General features: G+C 31.3%; 1 protein-coding gene across 1 annotated transcript; it reads right to left on the minus strand.

The window, feature by feature from the left end:
• Window positions 1-723: 723 nt before the first annotated feature.
• Window positions 724-22,672, minus strand: LOC148275246 (uncharacterized). Its single transcript, XM_088235946.1, has 5 exons — window positions 22,568-22,672; window positions 20,746-20,940; window positions 8,029-8,188; window positions 4,453-6,179; window positions 724-798 (listed from the first exon to the last, which is right to left on the minus strand). The coding sequence occupies exons 1-5, from the start codon at window positions 22,670-22,672 to the stop codon at window positions 724-726; spliced, it is 2,262 nt and encodes a 753-aa protein (XP_088092072.1).
• Window positions 22,673-24,240: the final 1,568 nt, after the last annotated feature.

Here is a 24,240-nt window from a genome sequence, read left to right on the forward strand (position 1 = left end):
AGTACTTACATATAAACTGCCAGTTTAACTTAACCTAGCGCGTTCAGAAAACTCACACTAACGCATTTAAAATCTACGGGATGTTATATTATTTATTGTTTCAGCATTTACTTTGTGGAAAGACATTTTGAATTTATTTAAAATAAAACACTTTGTAAATTTACCACACAAGAGTTTATTACATTAAATACACGACTAGTTTCGGGTAATCAGTATTACCCATCCTCAGGTGTAAATATAAATTAAACTAAAATACATACACAGATTAATATTAGGTACTGATAGTGTTGGGTGGAAGGGGAAAGGTAATGTTAGGTGGAGGGGATGGGGTTTTCCTAATTATCGGAAATATTGAAAGCAGGGGTGACGAATTTTGGTATATAAAAAAAAAAACAAAAAAAAATCAAAAAAATTTAAATTCAGAAAAAACTTTAATTAATAATATTATATTCCAAAATTCGTCACCCCTGCTTTCAATATTTCCGATAATTAGGAAAACCCCATCCCCTCCACCTCACATTACCTTTCCCCTTCCGACAACACTATCAGTACCTAATATTAATCTGTGTATGTATTTTAGTTTAGTTTATATTTACACCTGAGGATGGGTAATACTGATTACCCGAAACTAGTCGTGTATTTAATGTAATAAACTCTTGTGTGGTAAATTTACAAAGTGTTTTATTTTAAATAAATTCTACAGGATGTTAGCTAACTTAATACCTAATAGTCATAGAATGGTTTTCCTACTTGCTTGCCTTTGGGCTCCTCTATAGCTTGGCGCATTATCACAGATTTCTACCGGCATATTAAAACCATTGTATAAATTCTATAGTGGGTTTTGTTTTTATAAAGAAAAAAAAAAATATTTATTTATTTGTTTTATTTTATTTATTCATATAAAGATACATATTCCAAAATATTGTAAAAAAAAAATATTTTGTAGAATATAATTTCTTTCGTGCTTTGTGTTCGAAATTTTCAATTTGCAAAATCTCTAAAAGGTGGTGAAATGTAAAATCGTAAATCTTCCTAGATGTCGATTCTGGTTAATACCCCAAGGACACTTCTGAGAAGATAATAATATATACCGTTCCTATTGTTATTAAGAACCGTATTTGAACGATTACACGTGACGATAATAGTACAGGCTGAAGAGCTTCTTAAGAACCCTTCAGTCAAAAAATAGTTGAATCTAGTACTTGCTTACAATAATTTGAACGTACCTACTCAAAATATATTTCAAAATAATTTGTTTATTTATTATGTGCCTGGATATTTCACAAAAAGCAAGACCGGCCAACAGAAAGCGTTTTTTAAATTTTGTAAAAGAAGAACACAATAGAGATCGCTCTCTTTTCTACACCGACAACCTCCGGACTAATAAGTGGCGTTTAATCTCTGAAGCTCTTGATTGTAAATCATTCTTACTATTGTAAATTCAGCAAAAAATAAATCTCACGGAAGTCTTCTTTATCGTGTATGTAATAATAATGAATTTGATAATTCTAAATAACTGTAATTAAATTATATTAAATTAGGATAATCTAACAACGGATCGTATCCCAACAGTGGTGATCCGTACTTTTAAAGACGTAGATTTATTAACAATATTTTGAGTTTGTCCAAATTTTTGTAGACAAGAACAGGATTCAACTCCCTGGGGAGCTGTTTATATTAAAATATTACAACAGAGATGAAGAACATTTGAGAGAAGGTAATATGGAAGTCTAAGCATCTACAGGGCTTATGACCTGTCAATGACTGGTTTAAGTGGCCACTTTAAACACTGTGTAACATTCACCATTCTGCCTATATTTGAACATCCATAGTCCTTCAATTCTTTCATCTGTTGATGTTTGTGAAGTTAAAGAGCTGAAACCTTTATTTATGCGGGTGAGATTCATCTAATTGAATTATTTCACCTACTTACTAGGCAACGCCTGAAAATATTGTAGGTGTAGGTGTTTCACCTAGTATGTAGGTGAAATAATTCAATTAGATGAATCTCACCCGCATAAAGGCTTCAGCTCTTAAACTTCACAAACATCAACAGATGAAATAATTGAAGGAATATGGATGTTCAAATATAGGCAGAATGGTGAATGTTACACAGTGTGTAAAGTGGCCACTTAATCCAGCCATTGACAGGTCATAAGCCCTGTAGATGCCTAGACTTCCATATTACCTTCTCTCAAATGTTCTTCATCTCTGTTGTAATATTTTAGTAGATTTATTATTTTCTTTAAATTATTTCTGATCAATAAAGAGAGAAATTCACTTGGCGTAACCTAATGTCGAATTCAGAGTAAAAAGCCAAATTAATAAAACATATTAACCCTTACGGATTTTCATTTTTCATTTATACTCTGTTGATCACAATATTTTAAACATCTTTTGAAAAGGTTTTCTGAGTCATCTGATTACTTTTGTCTGGTAGTTTATTGTATAATTTTAGTCCCTGGTTTATTGGTCTTGATTGTCTTTGTCTCGTTTTAAAATGTTGTATGTAATATTGTTCTGATATTCTCGTTTTGTGTCCGTGTTTATTACAATTTATTTGCAAGTTTTAGTTCTTTGTCTACAATGCGATTACATATATTAATTGATAATTTGATTAACATACGAGAAACCATAGACTTAAATAATATATTCAACATTCAATACGGAAAGTCTAAATAAAATATTAAAGGTTCAAACAGTAGACATTTTTATAAAATAAATTATATTATACAAATTTATAAAGAAGAAAAAATATAAGAACTTGCGATGAATAAGTCACTAAGATACCAACATAATATTCAAATTCCTAAATTCCAAACAAGTCATGGTCAAAATAGCTTTGTCTACAAAGGTGTAAAAAATTACAATAATCTCCCCGATGAACTGAAAACTATTAAAAATAATATATCAATAAATAAATTTAAAATAAATCTAATGAAATTTTTTGAACACGTGTAAAAACTACATTTAATTTTAATTAGTATGAATGTATTATTGTTTTATGATTTTTCTTTATATGACCTTTGTTTTTTTTTTCATGTACTCGTTTTTAAAATTATATAAACTCTTATAAATAAACAACGGCCTCGTGGTGTAATGGTCAGCGCATTAGCCTGCCATGCAAGAGGTCACGGGTTCGATTCCCGACATGGTTGATATGAAATATTTATTTAGAAAGGGTGTTTTCACACTAGAATATTTCATAGTCCTGGGATTGGTAACTGAAGCGCAAGATTGATCACCTTACCTTCATGTAGCAAAAATGATTAAGAAACGCTGCGATTGGTGTACCAATGCAGTGCCATATGCACCATAAGGTGCGGAAAGAGAATGATGATGATGATGAAACAAACAACTACAACAGTGTAAGTCACTCTCCAAGCATAAGAGTAAGTCTCTTTTTTTGGAGAGTTACAGTGATAACATTTACTAGATTCGTAAAAGTAGATATGTATAGAATTTTTAAAAAACATGTACCTTTTATGAAATTTATTAATAAAAAAAAATATAAAAAAATACAAAATATATACCATATACCACTAACTTAAAACAAGTATAAAATGTTGACTGGATCTTCCTCTTCTTCAGAACAAAAACTATTTCAATACATGGATAAAAAGTTCAATGAAATTAAAAATAAACTTACTGTTCTGCAGAATATGAGAGTAATTTTGAACAAAAAAAAATATACCAGAATAAAGTTGATGCTGAAACAAGCGAAAATTATGACAGTACGTCAACTAATATATTTTAATGTAATGTTTTTTGTTCATTAAATGATTAATGGTTATACCTCAAAAGAGTTGACTCAAAAGGTTTTTTCTAATCAATGTGAACACGGATATAAAACAAGAAATAAACATAAAGTAAGACTACCATTTCGTAGGAAAACAAGTACACAGAACTCATTGATGCACCGAGCTGTACAGGTATATTATAAGGAAATACCATTGGAAATAAGAGAACAAAAAAATATTATTCCATTTAAATGTCAATTTAAAAAACATGTGTTTAGCAGATAAATTTTCATGTTAGCTTTTTAGAAGTTTTCTTTTTAAGTGTACGTATATCGCACAATAAGTTTTTCTGGGTTATTATGCCGTGTGTCGTTCGTACTCTCTACCGACGTTTCGGATCGCGTTACAGCGTCCATCATCAGGGTTGATGTTATTTGTGTATGAATATGTGTTACGTTAGGTACTTAGAATTTTTACCGTGTCGTAGTCGTTTTTGTGTGATGTTATGTATTTGGGACTTGTACCGTGTCGTAGTCGTTTAGATTAATGTGTATCATTATGTACTTAGGATCTATACCGTATCACAAATCTGAGTTACATTGCAATCTTTATGCGATTTCTTTATGACTGGGTACCAGGATGTTTTTAATCGCATCCCATCATCTCTGTTTATGTTGTCGGGATGTTTGTAAATCTCAATTGCTTCTTTTACTAGTCGTGTTTGGTGGTTCTTTGGCCTCCCTAAGATTATCGGCTCAAAGGAAAACTTATGCTCCGTTTCTATGTGGTGCTCGGCCAAAGCCGATTTTTCGGGGTAGCCGAGCCTGCATGCACTCATGTGCTCCTTTACTCTCTTTGTTATATTTCTGGCAGTCTGCCCGATGTAAACCTTAGGGCAGTTTTTACAATCCAGTTTGTAAATGCCGTCGGTTTCGAGAGGATCCCGGTCCTTTGCTGATTTAAGAAAATCTCTTATTTTTGCCGACGTGCCGAACACAGTTTTAATCTGGTGTTTTTTAAGGATTTTGGAAATTCTATCCGTAATATTCTTTACATATGGCAAACAAGCTATCCCTTTATAGTCATCGTTATTGCTGTCATACGTCTTGTTTGTGTTTGATATAGAAGCTATTCTAGCCAAAATCTCTTTCTTTTTGTATCCGTTTCCTTCCAGCGCGTTTGTTAATATGTTCAATTCAGTTTCTAAACTTGTTTCTTCACAAATACGAGTCGCCCTTCTGGCAAGTGTATTTATGAGACCCAGTTTTTGGGACGGATGATGGTGAGAGGTAGCATGAAGATACCGATTAGTATGAGTCGGCTTTCTATACACTTTATGGCCCAGGCTCCCGTCTTGTTTTCTCATAATTTCGACATCAAGGAATGGAAGGACCCGTTTTTGTTCTTTTTCCATTGTAAACTGTATAGAAGGATGCAGGCTATTCAGGTGTTCTAGGAACACTTTGAGTTTATCTGATCCATGATCCCATATCACAAAAACATCATCAACGTAACGCCGCCAGACTTTGGGGACGAAGGGAGCAGTATCCAAAGCGGTAATTTCAAAGCTCTCCATGAAAAAATTCGCTATTACGGGTGAAAGTGGATTACCCATAGCTACTCCTTCTATCTGTTTATAAATTTCCTTTTCAAAAGAGGAATATCCATTTGTCAAACAGTATTCAAATAAGGCACACAAGTCCTTATCAAAAATCTCTCTTAAAAGGGCCATTGAATCAGTTATTGGGACATTAGTAAACAATGATACTACATCGAAACTGACAAGGATGTCTCCTTCTGAGACATTTAATTCTTTTATTATGCTTACAAAGTGCGGTGAGTCCTTTATAAAGGACGACGTCTTTCCTGTGTGCACTTGTAAAAGGCCCGCTAGATATTGTGAAAGCTTATATGTCGGCGCGCCTATCGCGCTTACTATTGGCCTCAGCGGAGTGCCTTCTTTATGCACTTTAGGTAATACGTAGAGCGCCGGAGTTTTGGAGGCTTGCATAAACAATTTCCAATGGTCCTCCTTAGGAATGCTTGATTGTTTTACCAATTCTCTCATTTTTCTGTCAATTTTATCTGTTGGATTCTTCTTTAATTTTTCGTAGGTGTCACTTTTCAATAAATCGTGTATTTTATTCGAGTATGCTTGTTGGTCCAATATTACCGTCGCGTTTCCTTTGTCCGCCGGTAGTATGAGAATATCCTTATTCTCTCGTAATTCTCTTAGAGCTGCTCGTTCTGATTTTGTAATATTCGATGGCGGTAATTTCGCTTTTCTTAATATCTGGCACGTGTCTTGTCGGATTTCTTCCGCTATTGCTGTAGGGGTCTTTTTAAGTGCCGTTTCCACTCCACATATAATATCGTCTACTGGGACGGTTTTTGGCGTTATGGCGAAATTAAGTCCTTTGCTGAGTACCGATATTGCGTCTTTGTTAAGAATTAGACAAGATAAATTCAACACTACTTTATCGGAGTCTAGTTTAGTTACATTTTTAATTTTCCATTTCTTGGAATTTCTTTTTTTGTGCGTTTTCGGTTGACAACTTGCTTCTTGCTGACTGGCAGTATGTTATTTCATCAATCTTCTTAAAATGTTCGTATGAAAGTGTAGCTCCAAGTCGCAGATGTAATTCATACAGGCTTTTCGACATTTTGTCTAATTCAAAGCGGGTGTTGTTTATTCTCTCTCTAAGGAGAGCCGCTTCGGCCCGTGCAATTCGGCCCGTGCTGATGATGGACGCTGTAACGCGATCCGAAACGTCGGTAGAGAGTACGAACGACACACGGCATAATAACCCAGAAAAACTTATTGTGCATCTTAACGGCCGTGAAAATCTAAGAAGTTTAATGTACGTATATCGTTTGAAAAATATTAATAATTAGTATATGTTTTAATAATAATTAGATATAAGTTTATATTAAGACATTCATTTATTATGTTTGTACTATTTAAAGACAACATTAAAAAATTAAAAAAATAAAAAACGACATGTTTAACAAAATGAAGAAGGAATTATTGTGTTAAAAAAATCAATGCATTTTTAATGAAATAATACGAGCAAATAAACACAAACTTAAAAACAATTATGGATCTGCCCAAGAAGTATAAAAAAATGATCTCGGAAGCGAAAAAAAACAAAGGAAGAACAACTGAGCTAGAAATTCAACTCGCAAAGGCTAAACAATATAAGCTTACAAATTCAGTTGAAATAAGTGGGATTGAAATCTCAAACAATAAAACTACTCTTGAAACCTCTAAAAGAATTATGAACTCTTTTAGAACACAATTATGTTTTAAAGACAGGACAATTGTCCTCAAACCGATAGTCAATAAACCTCGCCAGATATTGATTAAGTTTAACACAGAAGAAAAGCAAAAAACGATTAGGAACTCTAAAACCAATCTACAAATCTTAAAAGGGATATTTTTAGATGAAACTTAAATTTTCATTAATGAAGTTATATTATTACAAAGAACTTTTCTGGAATCCAAAAATAGCGTTAAAAGATAAGCAAAACAAAACTTGTTTGGTTTCTGTTTAGATCTGTTTTTCTCGCTAGAAAAATTCTAGCGATAAAAACAAATCACTCTCAAATTATAAACATTAAACATGCCAATGACATTGATATTTTTTTTTTCTGTAATATTCAGCATATCCTTCAAGTTTGATTTATTATTGTACCGTTTACTATGGAGCCACAAGAAACAGATTTTTCTGAAATAACAAATTGTACTGAATTAATGATGGATATATTCAGTGAATTCCTTAAACTTTTAAACAAATACTTACTATATTAGACTACTATCCCAAAACATTACAAGTGCAAACAAGAACTTTAATTAATATGATATATTTCCACGAAGTCCTAATACAAACATTAACATTATTATTATAACAGAATGTTGGCTAGACTTGTCATACGAAACAAAAAAAAACACTGGTACGACTCTTTCCCGCCCCTAAATATTTTAATCAAAATGACGCAATTATTTTGTAAATCAAAAAATCACTTATTGTCCCGCTACAGAAATGTTGAAGCCAATTGTTTAAAAATATCCCTAAATTCCGAACCAACTAAATTATATATTTTATACTATATAACAACCAAACAAAGCACCTTTTTTACAATCTCTCGAGCAGATCTGGAAGAAAAAGGTTGTTAAGGGTTGAAGCTTCTACCCCAGTTAGAGATTGACAGGTAGACACGAGGTTGCTGTTCGATGTTTATTTATTACATGATTAATATATAATTAATTATGTCGGGCGAGTGTTACGGCGATTAGGAGTTGGAGAAACTGCACTTGAACAACATGCTGAAACTGAGTGAACTGGACTGACTGACTGACTGTACTGACTGTCGTTGCCACGCCCTGTGGTCTCTTTATAGGCCACGTCCCTTTGAGTTTCATTCATGGTAAAGAAGATGTGAATGTACTGCAGAACGATGCTCCCGTTTTAACGTGGAATACTGTTAGAGTTGCATTACATGTATTGGAATCTATAAAAAAATAGGAAATTGTTTTCTTCGGTCATTGCATTATTTCAGATGAAATGTTTCAGCACGTGTGTGTCATCGGTTATGAACTCTAAATTCCACAGATTCTAGAAAAAAATGAGCACTCAAAACTTGCATGCACGGTGAATTCATATCGTTAATTAATGCACCAACAAGAGTTAAACATAAAGCAGAAACTTGTATCGGCCACATATTTGCAAAAACAGTAAACTCCACAGTATCGGTTTTACTTCGCACCTCTATTACTGATCATTACACCACTACAAATGGTATTAAAACAACAGATAACTACCCAAAAAAAATGTGATAAACCATATTATTTTACTTTGATGAACGTTACAACAGCCTTCATACAGATTCTTAAATAAAAATACTTGCAGAAAAAGACACAAATGAAGCGATGAAGATATTCATAAAAATAATCAAAAAATACCTCGAGCTACACTTTTAAACCAAAGTAGTAAAAATAATTCACACAAAATTTACTTATTAAATCATGGATTACTCCAGGTTAAGTAAACTGCATTCACAAGAAGAACAAAATGCACAGAAGACTAAACAACAATCCAAATAACAAACTGTATAAAAACCTTGGCAAAAAATTAATAAGCTGTGTAAGAAAATAAATTTTATAACAAACAAAATCACTCAAGTGCAATCCAACTTTTAAGAAAATATGGTTGGCAATAAAAGAAATAACAAAAAAAATACAGAAAAAGATGAATGCATGAAAAAATTTAAAATAAACGATGTTGCTTAGACTAAATATGCTGTATTTTATAAAAATAAATAAATGCTGCCAACCTCGGAACAGGTATTTACTAAACCTAGTGAGGAGAGATAGTTTATTTTATGTTTGCATGTAATTTAAATTTACATAATTGTATTATACCCAATTTTACTTAGTTGTACTATTTCACTGTTTTGCAAATAGAACATATTATTTTATTTGCTATAAAAACGCCGATTTCCGGCACTGGACTGACCTGAATTGATGAAATCAATGGCTAGTTTATGTATAAATTTTAAAGATTCTAATTGAAAGAGTCTAGTTACATTTAATTGTTTAGTCTTTTTTTTAAATATTTTAGTTGGTGTTAGATAAGGGAGGTCATACATATAATAACTTTAAAATATTTTATTTTGCTGTCGTTGCAGTTTGTTCATGTTATTTTGATTTCCTGTTCTCCATTGTTACATCAACAATTGTATTTTTTTAAGTTAGGTTATAAATTCATAAAAATTTAAAGAGTGCCGATATATTGGATACTTTTAGGCGGACCTTCGATCTAACTCAAATGCTTTCAAGTCGTGGTGCTTTCCTAAAATAACTTCGCAGATTTAAAAAAAAGAGATAATGATTGCTGCCCTTGCGATGGACTCATCTCAACCGAGAAGTTAATCTGCAAACAAATGTGTGCGCAATGCGGCCAAATTTTTGAAAACCCAGAGAAAGTAATAAAAAATTAAGCCACTGAGGAAAGAAACATTTGACTTTCTGAAGATCTTAGTTTTTTTTTTTTTTAATTAATGAAGGAACGGACCCAGACCCTAGAAAAATAACTATTGTACATAATATACCTACATACTAGGAAAAAAAGCTTTGTATGCATAAGCAAAACAATAAATAACCAGAACAAGAATAATAAAAATTTTAAAAAACAAAATATATAAATTTAATATACTTTTTAACAACGAAATTCATTGGCGGAAAACAATAGAAATGTTTAAGAGCTCAGAAAGCTTATAAATAATCGATTCTGAAACTGGATTAAATCGGGAAAATCTAACAACGGATCACGATCACATCCCAACAATTATTGTTGTCCATAATTATTTTGAGAGGTAAAGTTGAACATAAGGACAAAAACCTTACTTTAAGGGCCAGTTGCACCACAAAAAGGTAAATAAAGTTTAGAGTAAAATTATAATTCCTTTTTTGTCAAAATGGACGAGCTTGTTTGCCAAACAAACTTTTTTATCTTAACTTTTTGTGGCGCAACTGGCCAAAGGTACGTCTGTATTCGTTTGTGGTTTCACTTTTTTTAAATTTCCTTATCTCAGTTGTTTGATATTATTTGATGTAGAAGTCTAGATGAAGACCTAGAATATAATAATTAACATTTATGTTATAAAGACTTATCACGTGAGGTAATATCAAACGAGACTGCAGTAAAAACGAAGATGTTTTTGTTGAGTGACGTTAGTAGGTACTATTCAGGGGCGACGTTGACGTATTCACCAGTAGAGTTATTGATCTTAGCTCGTACATGGTAAAAGTAGTAAAGGTAATTGTTGAAACAAAAAAAAAACTAGCAGGCAACAGCTGGCTATCACCGACTGTTCCATGCCTAGGAATTCGGCCCTTTGGACCTCATGTAATCGGCACTCCGGGCCTCATTTTACGGCCCTACGGGTCTCAGTTGATCGGCCTCGGGCCTCAGTTGGTTAGCATCTTGATCATCTTGAAATATCACCCATTTGGGCCTCACAATCGATTTTTCGAAACGTTTTTTTTTTTAGTTTTACAATACTAAGGATCTATGAAATACTGTCTAGTGAAAAAAAAAAATGCTACTAACTAGTAGCATAAAAAACATTTTTAAATTTGTAATTTTGAATTCCCGCTAAAACGGTCATTGCCATGCCTGGCCTGGCAAGGGCACGTCTCTAATACGTCATAATCCCTGTTTTAATTTCAGAAGAACATCGTCACGAATATTCATATCAAAATTATTATCAATGACAAACATGACGCGTTTTCCTAGTGACACTTTTTTTTCAATTTTTAAAAAAAAAGTTATGTATAAAAACATTTCTCTACAATATCCATATTGATTTCGAAAATGAAATTAATGGTTCTAAATCCATTGTATATATATATTTTTATCGGTATTCAATGTGATATTTCCCAATTGTAATTTTCAGTAACCGCTTAAGTCATTGTAAATGTCACAAGTCAAGGCATTTTCATAATCTTTCAAAAATACAAAAAAAAATCCTTTGACCTAAAATAATAACGCTCATAACCACGAGAGCCCTTAAAAATGCTTTTATTGACTTACGGGATTTTTGAATATTAGGATTTATACATTGAATCGTTTTGCATGGAATTGTTGTGTGTACCTTGGAATATTCATGCGTAGAATCGTTACGTATAAAACGTAACGCATATATTTTTTTGCATTGAATTATTGAACTATCCTTCGAAATCTGTAAAAATATTTTATCAACACAATGGGAAATAAAACAATAGAGAAAACGTTATGAGGCTAACAATAAGCACTTACTTTAGTAAAAAATAAATGGAATCCTGTTTTTTCATATTTATGATCAATTATATCTCGTAAAGCATAATATATACCATATATTATATTACTCGTAAACAATTATATATATGTAGTTCATGGGTATTTAAAATGAAACTTTCAAAACATTTATACTTGTTTAAACAAAAATAAAACCAGTTGAGAGTATACTTTAATAAAAACACATAAAACATAAATTCTCTTCACAAATATAAAACATAGCTTTTAACATTTAAATAAATTATTCCCAACGTGGATGTTTCGCACCCCAGGGGGCTTTTAAAAATGCTTGAGGGGCGATCAAAAGCCAAAAGGTGTTTTGCGGGGCGTTGGAAGGCATCGGGGGAGATTTTATAATTTTGGGTGAATAGCAATTTTGTAACAAATTATAGTTAATTAAAACCGAAACGACCAGAATCTGATACGAACATTAAATGTTAAGCATCTGGGCGTTAGATTTGTGAGCACCCTGACATTTCATGATCACATCTGTATGTAGTAAATCATTAAAGATGTTAGGATTCGTTCTGCGTACTGCCAGGGTTTTCGAAGATTCCCGTGTACTGATAACTCTTTACAACTCCTCGGTGCGAAGTAGACACGAGAGTGGCTCGATGATTTGGGGGATAGAGGAAATCCAAAAGAAGTTTCTGAGATATCTCTACATGAGAGAGCGCGGTTATTATCCTTGGCTCTACCCGACCGAGTTTTTTCAGGGGATGCTGGGCTACAACAGTTTAGAGACGCGGTATGGTCGATAATCCTGAGATTATGGGGAGCATTATACTCTATCCAACCATTTATTTAACTTTTGACAGCTCGATTATGTATCGATTAGGGATGTCCTAATGCGTTACCGAATCGATTTCTCATAAAAATCGACTTTACTTATGAAAAAAAAATCTCAACATTTTGTAGTTTATAAACATACCCAGACGTTTAAAGCAGAGTTTATATTACGAAAGCGCTGTAGTAAAACTTTTTTTTTTTTAAAGTCTTCATTCAATAAATAATATTGCAAAAATTACATTATTTCTTAACAAAAGAAACTTTAAATACAGTCTCGATAAACTCCTTAATTGGAGTTTGTCATTGGGTGCAGGAGCTACAGAAAACCCAAATATGCATAGGACTATTTTAATGTCGTAATGTAAATTGAGAAATTTTGTGTCGCGACACTGTCAGTTTGTCGGCGACAATAATAAATGACAGCGACCACGGCGCCATTAAAATTCAATATATTCTGACGAACTGTCAAATTAGTTTTGGCCATAGACAATCAATAAGTAGTTTTTAATAAATATTTGATATTTTCACAATATTGAATCAGTTAGACATTTATATTTCATGTAAATTAGTCGTATTCATTATTAAGTGAATAAAAATACTGTGGCTTTCGATAGAAAATTTTTTTTTTTAATTTCTTGTTCATCTTGTCAACTTGTATAATCCTCGTTGCATAAGTAGTCTCAATAAACATCGATATCGATAAATACCGGAGCAAAAGAACATGTCGCTTCACTATCGTAATGAAAAAAACATGAAGTATTGCATTTTTCGGTCTATAGTTGCCTGTCAATAATTACGGAACTTTATAGGCGCCCATGTGTCAAAAGTTAAATAAACGCTTGGAAATACTGTAGTTTGTATGTTTCTGTATGCTGATCAACATCGCTCTGGATGTTGACCTGTTACGCGTATCCGAAGGGGTTTTACGGAGCAGGATTCTCCTTCTACTTTGACAAAATATATATAGATATGTTAAACAGCGTCAAAAAGAGTGTTTGTTAATTATGTTTTATATAGTTCGTTATCAAAAAGACTTTATTTACTTGTATTTAATTTTTTTAAACTTTTATTTTATTGATATATTTAAGATTTTTTTATAATTTATGTAAACATTATTATATTGTGTTACTAAATTGTTTAAAGAGAGAAATCCCTGCAAAAAAACTGCTTTTGCAGTTTGGCGGGAATTAAAAAAATTGTTTAATAGAATGAATGAAAGAAAAAAGGATTTCTCATTTTTTTTCTTTTTATTATATGACGTCTTGAATTTTAGTTTGTTTTGTTTGTTACTTTGAAATAAATGAATTTAATTGAATGTTACTAGTAGAGAAATATCGTGTCTATTATAGGTACGTCAGTGGTTATATAATGTAGCAATTTTTATACATAAAATAATTACGGGGATGAATAAAATAAAAACATGCATATGAAACAAGGGGTAAAAAAAGATAAAATTACCAATGAGGAGAAAAACAGAATCTCAAACGCACAAGGGATTGAAGCTGAACAATGAGTTATCTGAAGACATAAAAAAGATAGAAAAAATCGAAATATTTCAAAATTATTTGAAAAAATATGTTACTGAAAAATTTTTATAAAAAAAAATTGTAATATTATTAAATGTTTATATTAGTTCTTAAGATGTTATGAACAAACTTAATAAAGCATTAATAAATGAATGAATGTCATAAAAATTAAGAACATGCAAAATTCAAAGAAAAATAAGGAACAAAAAAAATTACATGAAAAAGGTTTTACAGTTTAAGACTCGCGTTGCATGAATTGTCAATATCGCCAATATTTTAAAGACGAATGGGTGTGGCCTTGCAGTTTTCAGCCGATAAAAAGGCTCGGAGGCTGTTTTTGGACGTCATATCCTCCAACTAGGAAGCGGATATGTTAAATATTATATCGTAACATTTAACTCTGAATTTCTCAAATAACCTCGCCATGCCATTTGTCTTGTACTGTTTTGTTTTCATAAACGTTATTTCCTTCAGTGCTGCAGAACAGCGTTTATTAAATATACGACTATTTCATGTTACATGTTTGAGACATTTATAGATGAAAACTTTGAATTTTCTATGAGCACTCCGCCCCCTCTTGACTTGTTACTTTTTTCTCAACAATAAATATACAATTGACTTGGAAAATTTATACCAATAATTTAATTAGCAATGTGGCGACATTGAGTTTTAAAAAAAATGAAAAACTTTGTTTCAATAACGGAAAAAATTCAATGTACGAAGCCCATGTAAAAACCTAAATATGTTATATGCAACTACTATCGGGAACTTAAATCAAAATGACATAAACAGACAACAAAGATAGCAAAATAAAATAATAAATTTCGTAAATGACCTCCTTTATCTAACAGCAACTAAAGATCTCTTTATACAAACTTAAAAATTAAATGTAACTGAACTCTTTTAACTAGAATCCTTAAAATTTATTCATAAATTAGCCACTGATGTTATTGTAGTTGAAGAACTAAAACTTGATTATTTTTAAAGTAAGTATGAACACAATACGAGAATATGAGAACAATATCATAAAAAAATTTCTTAAACGAGACAAGGACAATGTTTGATTATGTCCAAATGCTTGCAGACTGGCTGGATTTCCTCCCTAGGAAGTTGTTCATATTTAAATTTATTTCAACAGAGAGGGAAAATGTTTTTGAGAAGGGAATATGGAAGTCTAGGCATTTACAGGGTTTATGACCTGTCATTGAACATGTGGAAGAGTTGAGGAAATGTGGATGTTCAAACATGGGCAGAATGGTGAATGTTACACAGTGTGTAAAAACCAGCCAATGACAGGTCATAAGCCCTGTGAATGCCTAGACTTCCATATACCCTTCTTAAAAACATTTTCCCTCTCTGTTGAAATAAATTTAAATATGAGACAAGGACAGTCTAATAAATCAGACTTATCAGACTAATAAACCAGAGTCTGAAATTATACAATACACTACTAGACAAAACTAAACAAAAGACTCAGGCAACCTTTAGAAAATATGTTCAACATAATATTATGAAATTATACAATAAAATTTCAGACAAAACGAATCAAAAGACTTAGACAACCTTTACAAAAGATGTTAAACTTTATTTATTTATTAATTTATTTTTAATTGGAAAAAAAACAACAGTTTTAACATATATTGTATATAAAAAATAAAAATACATATGAACGAAAATTGTGAAAACAGTCAATAAAAAGTCACAGTGGTGTAAGATATTGATTAAGTACATTCTCAATATCAAAATAAAAGCAATTAACAATTGTAAGGCACTTAAAAGTTGCAAATATATATTTTTTTTATATTCTCATATACAGTTATAAAAATAAAGTTAATAGAAAAAAGATAAATTTAAATTTAAAAAATAAGAAAAGAAAAAAGTTATATAAAAATAATGTAAAAGGAACAAAAATATAATAATAAACATACGAATACATACAAAATTACTTACATCGTAAAACTAAACGAGTGTACTGTCTATAAGAATTTTTCTATATTTCATATAAGAAAGATGAAAAATGTCTGCGTGACCGGAGAGAACAGTATTATAATAATGACACGATCTAAAGAAAAAGTCGTTTTTCCTTGAGTTGGTCCTACGTACTGGCAAATTAAATGTAGTATGGAGTCTTGTTCTGTTAGGTACAAGGCATTCTAAAGAACTTGTAAGTAAGGGGCAGTCTACGACGTTGTTTACTAGTTTAAACAGGCATATATGATCTGCAATCACTTTTCTATACTCCAGAGTTTAATATTATCATTAACAGTAGAATATGATTTATTTTTTTCAATATATTATTTTGTTAAATGTACGTATGTAATCGGAAAGGGTTTAAAATAAATATCACATAAATAAATAAAACCTTGATAAATATTAAATTATGTGTAATGAATGTCGAATTCAGTATATTTAACTTCATTTAAATTAAGCCATATCATTTCTATCGGAGCGGTGCGGTGGTTTAAATATCAATGAGAAACTTATGACGAAATCAACAGATGTGGGAAGGAACTAGGTAAACGAGCTAATGTATAATTCCCAGATTTAGGCGCAAAACATATGAAGAGGAATGTACTTTCTTTACCTTGAGTTTTGTCCCTGAATACGGGCTATAAAAATTGAATGATAAATTAAAACGTGTAAGTATTTATATTTATGTACTAAGTGTTAACATAAGTTGTATTCACATATTACAACAGAGATGAAGAACGTTAAGGAAAAGGTAATATAGAATTCTAGGCATCTACAGGGCTTATGACCTGTCATTGGCTGGTTTAATTGGCCACTTTACACACTATGTAACATTCACCATTCTGCCCATATTCGAACATCTATATTCCTTAAATTCTTTCATCTGTTGATGTTTGTGAAGTCAAAGAGCTGAAACCATTATTTATGCGGGTGAGATTTGTCTAATTAGGTATTTTATTACGAAAATGGCGCTATATAAGTTATCCATAATAATAACGCCTGAAAATCTTATTTGTTCAATTTCTATACTTCTTCGTGGACCAGGTGGACTTATCAATAATATTTTGAGTTTGTCCAAATTTTCATCTCTGTTGTAATATGTTAATATAAACAGCTCCTCAGGGAGTTGAATCGAGTCTTTGTCTACAAAAATTTAGACAAACTCAAAATATTGTTGATAAATCCTCCTGGTCCACGAAGAAGTATAGAAATTGAAAAATTAACATTTTCAGGCGTTGCTTAGTATGTAGGTGAAATAATTCAATTAGATGAATCTCACCCCCATAAATAAAGGTTTCTTTTCCATCCAGTCGAATCCAGTCTTTGTCTACAAAAATTTGGACAAACTCAAAATATTTTTGATAAGTTGTATTTGTTTTTTTTCCAAATGAAGAAAACAAGAGGATACAAAAAAATACGACAAAGTAGTCAATAATATATTCGCCATTTTTATTTTGCAACAAAGTACCCAAAAAGAAAAACCCCTTAATAATATTTAAGGGAGTTATCAAAGGAATATCTGAAACAGATCTAAACGAATCACTCGTAAAACAAAATTCCAGCTTTGTTATTAAAGATAAATTTAAAATATTATACAACAAGAGACATAGGAACCCTCTACTTGCCAATATAATTTGTGAGTGTTCACCAGACAAATGGTTTACTATAACATCTTCAGACAAGGCCAAGATCGGATTCCTGAGGGTGACTGCCTAAGGCTAGACACCCCTGGTGCAATGTTATTTCTGTATAGGATATGGACATACCCAAAAGTACTGAACAGGTGTATCTCGACGTGGTTATTATGCGGAAGACCATTATACCTGGAAGTGTCCCAATAAAGGAGCAAAACAGACCTGCCGCAACTATGCCAACTTTGAAAAACAGGCTAAGCACAATGCGCTTAGTCATGACTGCCCAACAAGAATGTATTTTGACTCGCTTAGCCGTAAAAATATAAACTACCCAAGCAGTTTCTCCCAGAATTACTTTTGTTAAGCTAAGGATGAAAATAACTCAAATAAATGCAGCATTGGAAGTAATTTGCGTATAATACAAATAAATCTACAAATATCAAAGGCCGCTACTTCTGAGTTTTAACAATTGAGTAATAATTTCGACGTGACGCTTATTCAGGAACCTTACTAAATGCCAAAAAAAAATTCAAGATACAAATTACGTGTCGCGGGAAAATCTTGTTAAATCTGCCATCATTGTTTTCAACATTAACAATAAAATATTATCGGAATTTACATTCAATAATGAGGCACTTAATCAACGTCATATTTTTCTAAATTGCCGAATCTGCCGTTTGTACAAAAGGAAAGCCAAGTTGACTAAGTGGCTGAATTTTAGTGTAAACTCGCATAAATAATGTAAGTAAAAAAACCCGCCCAATCTGCATGTGCATTTTACTGTGCAGAAATCAGTCAACCATAAAAAAGTGAAACTGAGATAATAGCACCTTTGTGAAAAGAGTAAATAAACAAATCTCCACAACAGTTAGAATATTTTTGACTTAAACAAATAATAAACAACGAATATATTAGTTTTTTTTTTACATTACAAACAAGAATTTAATTATGTATTTGACCAGTTTGAATGATTTTTAAATTTGTTAAGATTTTCTAGTGCTGTGGGTTTTTTCTGCAAATTGAGAAATACCGTTTTTGTGATTGATACCATTTTCAGAAGGTGATTAAAACCATTTTTTGTATGAAAGCGGTTATTGTGGACGCCAGTCCACAATAAAAAAGCCTTGTTTTCTGCATAACTACTTTCAATTTCTTGTACAATTTCATGTGGGTAATTTATAATAAATTTTAAATTAATAATTAAGCACATTTAATACGCATATAATCCAAACGAAAACTTAATTATAGAAATAAATAAAATTATATCATGTGAATTTAAAGGTCTCTATTTGCATTTAATAAAAGTTTTAAGCTGAACATTTTTATTTTATTACATAAAATAAGGTTCCTATAAAAAACATTAAATAATAAAGAAAAAAATTAAAAACGTTTTAGAAAATTGGTAATTTTTTGTTTCTTAATTACGAGTACTTAAAATTGGGCAACGGAAAAAAAAAATGATTTTTAATTTAAACGTCTTCACGAAACAGTTTAATTTTTAAAACGGTATATGTTATTGCTATTTAAAAAAAAACCGAAATGCCCAACTCTTATTGACATGCTTCTCTATATGTTACACACAAACGGCCATCAACTATTCTCAAATTAGGAATGGTGTTGGTCGACGAACTTTTACCAATAACAAACGCAAATAATAACATTCTGCCTGATTTGGATGAACAGTATATAATTTTCCTAAAGCATCTGTTGAAAATAAATTTTTCACACACAGAACTGAGTCTCTTATCCCATCTGTCACAGAAACCCCTACATTACATCTGCAGTATTTGATATTAAAATTTGAAATCTACGTCAGTGCGTCACCGCCTGGGAGAAATAAAATAAGGTGACGTAGTTATCAAAATTTCCACTGAATGTTTTTTTCGAAACGTCATAGAAACCCTAGTTCAAAACGTCACGTTCAGTGGTTTTTATATTTTTTATTTTTTTATAAGCCTATTAATCTAAGACTACGCTTTTTTATTTACTTTTATGTATCTTATTATCATGGCTATAATTTTTTAAAGTTTTGTAATTACTCCGCCCGTAACATCACTACGTGTCATCGGCGAGTTGTCCTGGCTGGAGAATTGGCTTCTCGGAAGCCAAAAATTTATCCAACGGTATTCGTTCACTACCAAGAACTTGTAACTTAGTTCAAAGGAGTTCATTTTCGTAAAAACATTTTTGTCATACATTTTCGGGAGTACAATCTTGTACCTTATATGAAAATGTACTAACTTAAACTTATCCATAACTCAAATATCGTCAGTTGACTAAACTCATTGAGTACAGATTTTTCAACGGTAATCGGGTTGTGGTCCCGTGGCTAGTGTAGCGGACACACGGATCAGAGGTTCGAGGTTCGAACCCCACTCTACCCCAACTTGATTTTCATTTTCTAAAAGTGAGAGTTTTACAAATAGTTGAAAATGGTCACCAAAATTTAAATATTTGGGTAAATTATGAGAACGCTAATGTTTCTTTTCTTTAATAAAAAATATATTTATTTACTCACATATTTAAGGCTTACTTAACTATTTTGAGACATAAGTCCCACTTAAAAATATTATTTTTTTATATGTTTTTTTTCCTATTTTTTACAAGTGAAATAATACGGCTGGCTTTTCACGGGTACGCTTTTTTTGCATTGTATTTACTTATATAAAGAAAACTATTATTGGTCTGTAATATTGGTTTATTTGTAAATATTGTTTTTTGTTACAATAATTGCTGTTGTATTCTTTTAATAAATAAAATTTTAAAAATGAATTAAATAAATAAACTCCATGGTACTAAAGTCCTGAGTTGAGTTGAAACTAATAATTAATGAACACAGTCTTTTGCAAAACTGCAGTGAGTAAATTTTGCAACCATAAACATTATTTCGGGTCGCTTAATGGACTTCATGTAAGAGATTGTTAAAAAATGTAGAATTTGCTGACATAAAGTTACTTTTAAGTTTTACCTATCACCCGACGATATTATACATCTAGTAAATATTGTAAGTGGATATTTAGTTTCATCATTTAAAAAAATATTTTTAAATGTTATTGTTTAAATAAAAACACAATTACACTTCACGGGACCTTTATCATGAGCGAATACGTGACATAAATAAATTTAAATTATATGACACACAGTAAACATGTCTACACCACCAGGCGAATATGACCTACAAAGATGTAAAGATGTAATAAAACATGACAAATTCTAAAAAAATAAAATACTAGTCAAGTTGACTTACCGTGTACTGCACATAGTCTATACTTTGGGTGAAGATAACGTTAGTATGGTTGTTGGCGATTCCGTGCCCATACATGTCCTGGAGTTCCACCAGCAGTCTGCTCTCCAAACCCTGAAGAGAACTCTCCTGTATGATGGCCATGGTGACGGTAGTACACACTGTGCTGATTGCCAGCACGACAAGACTGCAAGTGACCTGCGATTAAAATTAGAAATATTTTATAAAGTGATGCAAGTTACGTTTTAAAGTTTATGTGATAAAAATTAAGTTAAAATAAAGTTTCATTGAAAATGTAAAAATGATGCATATTACAAAGTTGAGTAAGTGAAGAATCTGTTTTTTTTAAGAGGAAGACAGTAGAACTCTTTTTATCTGAACTCCATTTATCCTAATTGCCAAATATCCGGATCGTTATCAGGAAATGTGAAATAAAGTTGTTATACTCGCAATAACAAATAAAAAAAATGTGCGGCGGCCGGCGCGTTTCTTCGCCAAAGCAATTAACTTTGCTGGACATGTTTAAAAAAGTTTTAATTTGATAACATCTGGCACTCATTAATCCAGATAATTAATATTTTTCTGTACTTTCGTTTTTATTATTTGCCCAAAAATTTGAATTTTTCAACCATTTACTAAAAGTCATAAATAACTTGTGCTTGAAAAATGGGAATCGAATTGTTCATTATTTATTTATTTTTTAGAAATAAACAGTTGACAATTATATAATAACATAAAAAAGATACGGTTTAAAGGCAGACCAGCGAAGTTTCTAAATAAAAATCATACATATTAAATTGTAGTACAAAAAAAAGGTATGCTTGTAGGTATTTATATGAGAATAAGTGTAGAGGTGTGTTTGTGTGCTTGTGTGTATTTGTGTAAGAGTAGGTATTCAGGTGTGTGTAAGCGTGAGCATCATTCAATACCAAGTGGGAGCGTATAGCAGCCAGAAAGAATGCGTCTTTATTGAGTTTAAAATATTTTAAAGGGCATGTTAAATATATTAATAGATGAAAAAAAAGCATTATAGTTTGAGCAAGAACGGTAAAGGAAAGAGTGTTGTGCATAGTTAGTGCTACAGACTGGCAGATGGAATAAATGCTTATTTCTTGTCACGCGAAAGAAAATATTAAGATGAATTCTGGAGAGTAGGTTAAAAGGGTCTACTTTATTATTTAATAATTTATACAAATAGCTTAATTCAGATAGTGCGTCAATCATCATTATTCCAATTTCCGCGCCCGATGGTGGAGAGTACTCTGCATTTGTAAACCAAATGCAGCCTATTCGGTCATATTTACGTAAAAATAAGGAGATTAGCCCAGCGCTTCATGTGCATGTCCGCGATGAAATATTGTAGTTGAACTACCTTAAAAATCAATATTGCACATCCATGCTGCCAGGAATCGAATCAATGACCTCGAAAATGGTAGGCGAACACACTAATCACTACAATACGAAGCGGATTAATCTGTCCTCCTTTTTACCTGAGAGCAGCGATTGAGTCGAAAACACTCGTCCAGTATTCTGGTTCTATTTCACACTCAACCGTGTTCTTCATCTGCCTAGATAAAGAGTGATTGAAATTACGTTATTAAATATTTTCAATATTAAAATCATTAACTTTGGGGTAAAACGTTTTGATAAATGCAACGGGGTTGTGTAATTTTGAGAAAAAATTGGCGGCACAAGATGTCCTCATTACGACGACTCAAAATAACAGATCCTGGCGCTTTCGAATAAGGAAGCCTGGCCCTAGCTAAACCAGTATAGAGGGCAGAGAGAAGATCAAATTAATAAACAATTGTGTATATCCACTTACTGATTCTTCTGTGTATACCGGTATAGCTTCTAAAGGCATGTGTCCTATCACCACGTGGGTTTTATATTTTTCTGTAATAACTATAGTGAAGAGTGGGATTTGCATGTTTCAAAATTCGGTAAGAGATTATATTTATTATTTACATCTTAAAAGAAAATGTTGACAAATATTTTAAGAAAAAAATAATTAAATGGCTAATATGTAAACAAGGCTTTATATTGATTATTATTTTATGTTAATAGTCATCTATTTCATTTTTTGTAAAGAATTTCGTCTAGAAAATACGTATGATATTAGTTCTTAATAATGTTTATATTACTTTTTAAATTTATATAATTTCTCTAACGTTTTTCTTTGTAAAGGAAAAAAAAGAAACCTGCTGCCAAGCCGGTTTCGCGGTTTAATGAGTCTCATTATTTTTCCTTTTATATTTTGTATTCGTGTTAACCTTCTATCTATCTGTCTATCTATCAATCTTCTTTCTATATATATAAAAATGAATCGCCGTGTTGTGTCTCGCAAAAACTCGAAAATGGCCTGACAGATTTACGTGAAGTTTTTTTCAAAATTTTCTAATTCACGTACTAAAGGTTTACAAATAATAACATCTTCAATATATTGAGTTGAAAAAAAGTCAGAAGCACATATGTGTTTTCATCAATTTTCCAGGGTTGCATTCGACTGAAATGAATATTCCATAAAAATTGGAGAAAGTTATTTTTTTGTAAATTACAAAAGTTTGTATTTTAACGTTTACAAACATCAATTATTTTTAATGGTTACTGAATTGATAAATTTCCTAACAATTTCTTAATTTCTCCATGTAAACATATTTATAATGTATTTTTAGTCATGTTTAAAAAAAAATTACTGGTATTCCAGACATTTTTTAAAAACGGATTCTTACACAGAATGCACCACTGCCGGTAAGTAGCGTAGAGTTTGACATTTGCAAAAATAATTCTTTATTTGAAAAAATATTATTTCATGTTTTGGAATTCAACCACAAAAAAGTACCAAGGTGTAATTAAATCATATAAATTTGAATATTATAAATGTTTAATTTTGGAATTCAATAATAAACAAGTACTTAGGTACCTATATTTGAATGAAAAGTATTTTTCCTTTCATCCGAAAAGATTTTGCACGCTTTCGCGATACAGTCATTTTTCTTTTATTATTATTTATTTATTGACGGACTTATACAGTATATTCCAACAATGTGCCATGTTAGATGGAGTCTATCATAAACAGAGAATACTCCGTTTTCATTTTACATTAATTGTTTTCATATAGATTCCCTGTTATTAAGTGTGTTTATTATTTTTTTTCAATAAATTTATAAATAATAATAAATAAATAATAATGGTAAACACATTTTCTTATACTAAATACAGGTACAAATGAAACAAAATACAACGAAATAAAATTAAAGCTAGGACAAAAAAATAAATTACTACCTCAAGACAAGATCTGGTTTATCTTAGTTCTTTCTTTTCTTTTGATTTCGAATTAAATGTCGAGGTCACGTCGAAACACGGCTGACGATTAAAGAATGACTAAATTTACGTTGGGTATGGGTTGAGTGCCATATATTAGAGGACTCAGGGTAAATCACGCTCTGAATTATCTTAATTTACACATGTTTCTGTATTTTCTACATGGATTATGGG

Source organism: Micrasema longulum, unplaced genomic scaffold (assembly GCF_059751315.1).
Source record: "Micrasema longulum isolate JH-2025_06_02 unplaced genomic scaffold, ASM5975131v1 h1tg001478l, whole genome shotgun sequence".
Taxonomy (NCBI): Eukaryota; Metazoa; Arthropoda; class Insecta; order Trichoptera; family Brachycentridae; genus Micrasema; species Micrasema longulum.

Bases quoted from the DNA above. Each gene is read 5' to 3' on its own strand.
- LOC148275246 (XM_088235946.1), bottom strand. From the start codon at position 22,672: ATGCAAATCCCACTCTTCACTATAGTTATTACAGAAAAATATAAAACC. The intron at 20,941-22,567 runs GTAAGTGGATAT...TTTTAATCGCAG, and splicing joins CGGTATACACAGAAGAATCA to GTCACTTGCAGTCTTGTCGT. The intron at 8,189-20,745 runs GTAAGTCAACTT...ATCGTTCTGCAG, and splicing joins TAGACTATGTGCAGTACACG to TACATTCACATCTTCTTTAC.